This window comes from Telopea speciosissima, chromosome 7 (genome assembly GCF_018873765.1).
Source record: "Telopea speciosissima isolate NSW1024214 ecotype Mountain lineage chromosome 7, Tspe_v1, whole genome shotgun sequence".
In the NCBI taxonomy this organism is placed as follows: Eukaryota; Viridiplantae; Streptophyta; class Magnoliopsida; order Proteales; family Proteaceae; genus Telopea; species Telopea speciosissima.
The window spans coordinates 63,173,063-63,181,994 of record NC_057922.1 but is presented as its reverse complement, the minus strand read 5'-3'; the positions used below and the strand labels follow the sequence as shown (position 1 = coordinate 63,181,994).

The 8,932-nt window shown below is 40.7% G+C and overlaps 1 protein-coding gene across 1 annotated transcript; it reads left to right on the top strand.

Annotated features, from left to right (window-relative positions):
- The first annotated feature begins 352 nt into the window (after positions 1 to 352).
- On the top strand, positions 353 to 5,729 carry LOC122668771 (U-box domain-containing protein 35-like). Its single transcript, XM_043865304.1, has 8 exons — positions 353 to 517; positions 630 to 733; positions 838 to 959; positions 1,042 to 1,266; positions 1,364 to 1,694; positions 2,926 to 3,027; positions 3,630 to 4,058; positions 4,888 to 5,729. Exons 1-8 carry the CDS (start codon positions 373 to 375, stop codon positions 5,719 to 5,721), a joined length of 2,292 nt encoding a protein of 763 aa, XP_043721239.1. The 5' UTR covers positions 353 to 372; the 3' UTR covers positions 5,722 to 5,729.
- The last annotated feature ends 3,203 nt before the right edge of the window (positions 5,730 to 8,932 follow it).

The following is an 8,932-nucleotide window of genomic DNA, read 5'->3' as shown; positions in this document are numbered from 1 at the left end:
AGGATAGAAACGATGAGTTGGTTAAATGATGGGTCTCTGTTTTTAACGAAATTTCTAGCTTCAGGCGTGGTGAGATGGTCGCGCGCAGTCTGCGGGGGGAAAGAAAGCGAACGCGGAAGGAAGAGAAAGTGGTTCACTTTTCAGTCTATGTCTTCGTCTATCTTTTTGTCCTCCTCCCTCTCCTTGGTTGCAGTAAGTCAGTGGCTTAGGGGGTGGTGGTGGTGGTGGTGGCGAACGTCGTGGTGGTGGTGGTGATGCAGTCACTGCATCATAACCACACAAGGAAGAAAATAATCCATTTTAAATTGAATGACTCCCTCATGTTTATCCAAAAAAAAAAAACCTCCCACATTATCTGACGATAGTCCTGTGATGAACGCTGCTAACATTTCCGTAGCAGTGGCGGTTGATAAGGACAAGAACAGCCAGTACGCTGTGAAATGGGCGATTGATCATCTCTTGAATACCAATCCCAACCTTATCCTGATCCACGTTAGCAATCGCACTTTGCAAAACCGTAGGTACCCTTTCTCTCTTTCTTTCAATAATATTTTCATTTACGACAGTACTAATTGCATTCGTATTGTTTGATGAAATGCTCAAATTAATAATTCATTTTTTTTTTGCAGAGGGTTTATTTTTGAACGAGGCTAACCCCGATGCTTATCGAGAATCTACTGAGGACATCGGACAGCTTTTCCTTCCCTACCGTGGATACTGTGCTCGGAAAGGGGTATGTTCAGCCTGCAACTCATTAGAGTCCCATGATTTCCTTTTAAAATGGTCTATTACTGCAGCTAGCCCTGATTGTTAATTTGAGGATTTGAGGAGTTTCAGGTTCAGATCAAGGAGGTGGTGCTTGATGAATACGATGTTTCCAAGGCAATCATTGATTATCTCAACGTACAATGCATCCACAACATTGTTGTTGGTGCATCGACTAGGAATGCCATCACAAGGTTTTTAAAACCTGTAACCCTAGCTTTTTCGTTTTTCAATATCTAGATTAAAAGTTAGTAGTGTCTGTTTTGGTCGTAGCAGGAAATTTAGGAACCCATATGTGGGAACATGCTTGATCAAATCTGCACCAGATTTCTGTACGGTATACATTATTTCAAAAGGGAAAGTGACATCGATCAGATCAGCAAGTCGGCCTCCACCTCTTAATGTCATGAATAGTGCCTCGCCCATGCAATCACAACCACCTCAGAGGGCAGTTCCACAGCTTCGATCTCCTGAAACTCCTGTCCTCGATGAAGGCATCAAGTAAGTCTAAATTTTGACTGTGTTAAAGAATGGATCATCGATTGTATATAATCACAGGTAGTGATGAAATGGTTGTGTTGTTAATGTGATGCAACAGAATACCTTCTGCTAATAATAGGGAAATGTGGAGGAGAAATGGACATGGGAGAAGGGTTTTGGAGAAGAACGTGGATCGTGAGTTGCAGACTAAACTTCCACCAAGGTCCAGGAACAGTATTGAGAACTTGTTGTTTATGGAAAATATGGATCTCTCAGTCCGTATGCCACGGAACTCAAGCCGTGATTCCTTATCCCTCGAGAGCGACTTCTCTAACTGCACTTTGGGTTGCCGGTCCATGGACATTGATTCAGAAAGTATAGATTTCTCCATCGGTTCTGAGTTTAATAGTCCCACTGGCAGTGGCAGCTCCTTCTCTTCAAATTCCTCGGTAGGTAGAAGAGGAAGGAGGCTAATATATCAACTGCTGCATGGCAGAGATGGAAAACCATTGCTGCAATGGATCCATATTTTAAAAAACGGTATCGGTATCGGCCATCCCCAATACCGATATTTGGCCGATCCTATACTGATATCCCTGAAATGTGTGATCTTTGACTCCTTATGAAAAGGGTTTTGCTAACCTCATATTGTTGCAACGGTTAAGTTGCGCTATTGCAACCATGAGGCTGTTGGTTCAAAATATGGAAACAGTCTCTCCGTGAAGCGAGGAGTAAGGCTGTGTACATGTGCCCCTCCTAGACCTTGCAGTAGCGGGAGTCTCGTGCATTAGGATGCTCTCTCATATTGGTCATAACTCAACCATAGTCCTAATAATCAGAATCAGATCGAGATTGATTGGATTTGATTCCCGATTCTCTTTGATTCTTGTCACTTTGCATGTCGAAGAATCGGGCTTTTTCTAGGGTTCAGGCTGATTCTGATAGAGTTGGAATTTAAAAAAAAAGGATCGGCATTCTCAGTGGGGGAGCATGGCCCTTGTGTGCACGGGGGCCAATGAGAGTACACTCGTTGGCATCATGGGGGGCGGGAGTTTCTGCCTTTCATGGAAACGGGGTAGTGGGTGGTACACTCCCCCATAGAGAACTTTTCTCTTAAAAAAAAAATATAAGATTGATTTTGTTGCGGATTCCACTTCCCAATGGATGTGTTGTCAAAAAAGAATTCCATGGGTGGCCCCCAAAGTTTTAGTTCATTATATCAGCACAAGTATTAGTTATTGCTGATATCAATATACTAATATGGATCGACTGTATCAATTTGTATGGGACCAATTTCAGTATAAAAAAATAATTTTTGATAAAAAAAAATCTACTTTTTAACTGAATCAGCTGATATGTATCGATACTGATACCTAAATCCATGGTGGCTCCACAATGGAAACCCTTAACCAAGGAAAAATCTAAAACTTTGACAATTCATTGGATGTCTTATCATTTTTGTAACCATGGCTGTCAGGTTAGCATTTTTTTTTTTTATATGTTTTCTCTGTAGATCAGTCGTCTGCCAGTAGCTTTTCAAGAGCACTTTCATCGTCTCAATACATGGGAGGATAGGAAATTTTTTACTTCCAGAAGTCATAGCATATTTTTGGTTCCTCACCCCTCTATTTTTGTTACAATTTGAACAAACGATGAAATGAAAATGTCTGTCCTCTGCAGAGAGATTTAGAGGCTGAGATGAAAAGGCTAAGGCTGGAGCTAAAGCAAACCATGGACATGTACAGCACAGCATGCAAAGAAGCAATCACAGCAAAGCAAAAGGTTGAATCAGATAATTACCTGTTTTGTTCCTGGGAGAAGGTTCTCTGAGCAAGCTTGGCATAGTGGAATGCATAAATGAGATGTGATAAAACGATATCATACATTGGAGGACAGCAAGGTCATTTTATGTGATCAGGAGGAGAGAGATGGACACAGAGATGCTAGCGTACCCTATCCAGCGGCTCAGAGAACCTTTTTCCTTAGTTTATATGAGAATCAGGACCATCAACAGGGAACCTAATGTTTGATGAGTTAAAATGGTCACCCATAACATACATGATTTTCAAAGGTAATATTACATTTGATGACACTAGTCTCATTGCCATTTGCAGACACTTTACAGGATCTTTTGGAATTGAAACCCATAATATTGAGGGGACAAAAAAGAAAAATAAAAATTAATTATCAAATACTTGATTGGCCATGTGGCATTACATATATGTGAGCTTAGCATGTTTTTTTTTTTTGATGAGAGTGAGCTTAGCATGTTACAATTACTAAGTTCTTTGTAGTGGTCCGACCTCCCCCCCCCCCCTCCTCCCAACAAAAAAAACATATGCTGACTTTGACACCCACCCTCATTGTTGATAATTGGATTTCAGGCTAATGAGATATATCAATGGAAGGTAGAAGAACGTCAGAGAGTTGAGGAAGCCAGGATTGCAGAAGAAACAGCTCTTGCAATTGCTGAGATGGAAAAAGCGAAGTGCAGGGCTGCCATTGAAGCTGCCCAAGCTGCACGAAAGCTAGCTGAAAGGGAAGCAAATAGGAGGAGACATGCAGAATTGCAGGCCAAGCGTGAAGCAGAAGAGAAGATGAGAGCACTGTCTGTATTGCATAACAATGACCCGAGGTATAGAAGATATACCATTGAAGAGATTGAAGTTGCCACTGATCACTTCAAAGAATGCAAGAAGATTGGTGAAGGAGGCTATGGCCCTGTTTATAGGGCCTTACTTGATCATACCCCTGTTGCTATCAAGGTTCTCAGACCAGACGCCCAAAAAGGGAGGCAGCAATTCCAACAAGAGGTACCTTCATATCTTTTTTCTATCTGCAATTGGGGATTCAAAACATGGAATCAGGATCTGGATTGGAATCGGTTTGGATCGACCTAGACTTTATATATTCTTGACATCTAGGGTTTTTTCATACAAAGACTGGATGAGACGAATTGGGATCGGACTCGGTCTATTACAAAACCGATTCTAACTCTTGAAATCATGGTTATAACCGTGCATTCTTTGTTACATTAGCATGTTACCAACTTGCTAGTGGCCAATTTGAGTGGATCCATGTGATAGAGTATCCCACTTTCATCTCATTAAATTCTATCGAAATCTAACTCAAAAAAGATTACATTTAGCATGATACTGACTTGCTAATGGTCGATATGAGTAGTCCATGTGTTTGTCGATCCACATTTGGTCAAATTCCAACTCGAAAAAAGCACAAAAAGTACTTGAAAATTGATTTTAAAGTTTCATAAAATTACAAATGAAACGAATCTAGTGGCTTTTTTCCAATTTTTTTCTCTTTAAACTCATTTTTAAGGCACTCATCGTATTTGTTTGGGAATGAAATTTGGCCAGTGAAATGTTTGTGTAGTACTCTATCAAATGGTCCCACCCAACCCATAGGGCCATAATTTTCCTTCATCCACAAAATATCTTCACCAACCATTATGATCGCATTATTCTCCCACCCCCATTGATGATCCAAGAGTCTATCCAAGCGTCAAAACCTATAAATGAAAAGATTCTCTCTTCACCATGGTTGAAAAAAAATTTTTGTTCCAAGTTCAGATCTTCATTGTCAAATTTTCTGCAAATTCTTATAGTAATGAACATGAACATGCAGGTAGAGGTATTGAGCCGCATCAGACACCCAAACATGGTTCTACTCTTGGGTGCCTGCCCAGAATATGGATGCTTGGTATATGAGTACTTGGAAAATGGCAGCTTAGAAGACAGGCTCTTCCGAAAGGAGAAAACCCCATCAATCCCATGGGGTCTACGGTTTAAGATTGCTGCAGAAATTGCCACTGGCCTTCACTTCCTCCACCAAAACAAACCAGAACCCCTTGTACATAGGGACCTCAAGCCTGCAAATATCCTCCTTGACCGCAACTTTATAAGCAAGATCAGTGACGTTGGGCTAGCCCGGTTAGTCCCTCCCTCTGTTGCCGACAGTGTCACCCAGTATCGCATGACATCGGCGGCAGGAACCTTCTGTTACATAGACCCTGAGTATCAGAAAACAGGAATGTTGTGTATCAAATCAGATATCTATTCCTTGGGAATAATGTTTCTTCAGATCATCACTGCTAAGCCTGCCATGGGTCTCTCACATCACGTAGAGAAAGCCATTGAGAATGGAGTCTTTGAAGACATGCTTGATCCAACAGTGCCAGATTGGCCTATGGAAGAGGCTTTGGAGTTTGCAAAGATCGCTCTACAATGTGCTGAGCTTCGAAGAAAAGATAGACCAGACTTGGGTTCAGTAGTTTTACCCTTTTTGAACCGGCTAAAAGATCTTGGGTACTGCGAAACTGAAACCATTTGGAGTACTAGCTCCTCTAGTACTGTCAGCTATGGGCCACCTTACAAAAACTTTACCAGATCAAGATCAAGATTCTCCAATGTTCAGGTGAGACTCTTTGAAATAAGTCTAGGTTTAAAAACCCGGAATTAGGATCAAGATCATTCCCAGTTGATTCCGATTTGGATTGGATCAGAATCGATTAGGATTGGTGAGAAATTGATAAGAATCAGCCCAAATATGTTCTAGCCCTAATTTTTAGAAGGGAATTGGTTGAGCCACATCGACCAGAATCAGGATCGGCCTTGGCCGATTCCAATCTGAATTGTCCAATCTAACTTTTTCGATCCTGATTTTTAAAAACTTGTTTTAAGTTTTTCTTCGTTAATGGGAAGAGACAATTCCTTCCAAACTTAAAAACCTTTTATATGTTGCTGCGATTATGCATAACCAGGAACTGACGAGGAGCAGTAATGCCTCACAAGAAAGTGATTGCAATTCTAGTCCACGACCTATAAATGAAAGAGGAAGATTAGTGGCCAGAAGGCTTGTTGCAGCAGAAGATGCTCCACAGTAGTTGATGAAACATATGAGAATAAGTTCATGTTGAGCTATTTCTTGAGTCCAACATTCAAAAGTTGTGAAGAGGGGCATGCACGTAGTTTGGATCTATTTTATGCTTTACAGGTATACTAGTTCAGGTGATCAGAGATACTTCGTATATGAGAGGTGGCTTGTAAATTGTAATTTAATGCATCCATCTTCTTTTTATTTTTAATTTTTGGGAGAATGTTCTCTGTGTCGGGGGTGCAGGCTGCGCCCAGACACATGGGGGTGGGCGCAATGACCACCCTGCCCCCCTTGAGTGACAGGCCTATGTGTTTGGGCGCAGCCTGCGCTGCGGCACAGAGAACATGAGCCCTTAACTTTTTTAGCCTTTTCTTACTATGTTCTATCATTCTTGGTTTAGTCACACACTTGAATATTTGGTAGAAGGCAATGCAATCATGGTTTAAAGTATTGGAATTGCAATTGGATTGGGTGAATTGTCTGATTTCATTATAGTAACAGTAAGGTTGCTCTATTGCGATCTAGTGTCTGCGGGTTGAGTTGGGAACAGTCTCTTCGTGAAGCGAGGGTAAAGCTGTATACATTATGACCCTCTCTAAACCTGCAATGGCGGGAGCCTTGTGTATTGGATATGCCTTTTTGAAATAGGTGTAAAGAAAATTGCCGGAGATTTCCTCGATTTAGTTAAGCACACTTGAAGATTTGGTAGAAGGCATTGCAATCATGATTTGAATAATTGTAGTCCAAATTGGAATCGGATTAGGGGAATTGCCTGATTTCATGGTTCTACAGAAAACTGCACCCCCACAATATGCGAAATATAAATAAAGATCAAGGAAGATGACTCACCTCCATTAGGTCCAAGTGTTTGTTTTCTGCAACTCTGTTGATTCCAATTTTTTTCCTTTCACCAAGCCTTCATCAGTAAGACAATTGCAGCAGAACTTCAATCAGAGAGGTAGGTTTTTCGGTTTCTGGAAGTTTTTCAATTACAGTTACCCGATACAAAAGAGCGTACCCAGTGCATGAGGCTCAAGCCACACTATGGGGTCTGGGTAGGGTCATAATGTACGCAGTCTTACCCCTACTTTCACGGAGAGGCTATTTCAAGACTCAAACCCGTGACTACCTAGTTACAATGGAGCAACTTTTACTGTTGCACCAAGGTTCGCTCTCAACTATAGTTACCCAATACCGCTTCATAAATCCATAGATCAGATTTATTCAACTCCAACCAAATCCGAATCAAAATTGGGTTGGATAGGCTAGGAATCAGTTAGATTGGCCATTAATCTACTTAACCCTAGATTTTGTACATGGATTACCGATTCGGATTGGCCAAGAAGTAATAGTATTGCATCCTTTGACACCAGCAGTTGCCATATCTTAAAGCTTATTGAGAACTGGGAGAAATTTTGGTTCAAGATCTAGCCTATCCCTGCACTGAGTTTGGAACATTTATATGCAATTCATGCTAGTACCTTTTATTCAACAAGTGGAAAATCTATATCTATTACGTTTCCGTATCAGTCATATGGCGGACTGATCCCACATCGGTTGCGAAAGTGATGTGATGCGGGTTGATTAATCTTGGTTTTTTTCGCTTTTTGCTTCAATTTATGGGTTCAAGTTCTCCGAGTATATGTATCATTGGTATTGATACCTTCTTGTATGAACTATGCCTTGTTGGTGCGGTTCCTATTTGGTGCACATTTTGCAAGATAGAAATCAAAATCGCACCAGATAAGAATCACCTAAAATTAGAATCGTTTTATATGTGGTTCGATTTTAGCGGTTTCTATTCGGCTTTTGTTATCCGGTTTACATACGGTTTGTAATACTGATTTCATCTTTGTACCCTTTAATATTATTTATCATATCCTTATTATGTGGGAGAAATTATATTGTTTCATACACATCTAACTCTAGGCAAAGTTCACTTTGACATGGTAGTTGTAATGATAATTTTTAGTGATTACTCAAAGCCACGAAGTACCGCAAGGGAAGCCAACCTGAGGACATCATCAATCCATACCCCACTCAATTCATTAACAAAGTCCACTAAGACATGCTCATTGCAATAATATTTTGGAATGCTTACCAAAACCTTCCGTCCCTTCATGAATTTGGCGCTCAAATTGAAATTCAAAAAATTTAAATAAGGAGCCCTAATATTTTAGAGTGCTTAATCTCATTCTTAAACAAATCAGAATATTTATAATCTCGGTTTTCTAATCGGTTAATCGACGGTTTTTCGGTTATGAACCGAACCTATAATAGTACCTATGAAATCAGAATCGCGTCATTTTTATATGGTGTGGTTCGGTTCGATCGTAAAAGACAATCGGTTTTGGTTCCATTTTGACACCCTTAGTCATTTTCATCTTTCCAAGGGGTGCGACGGTCATTACGTGCACCGCTGTATTTGGCCCAGGGGTGACGTACACTGCGCGACCAAGCGGCAATCTTTTTCCCATATTTTACTCTTACATTATTAACTTTTAGGAATAAAAAAGGGTTAATTAAAAGGATGTTACAATTTTTGGTGACAACGAGAACTTTTAAGATCATGAAAACAAAGTTTTCCTAGAGTCACCAGAGGAAAGTTACAATTTCTTAGTTGCTACTAATAACGGGAAAACAAGTTGCATCCATTAATTATGGGAAAACCCTGTCTCCCTCGGATTTGACCCTCTTCCGTCGCCTGCCTGTGAGGCTGTTGTGCAGCCTCACACAGGCAGGGGCAAAATGATTGTTCTACCCACTGCTCAAGCACCCTGCCCGGGTGGGAGTT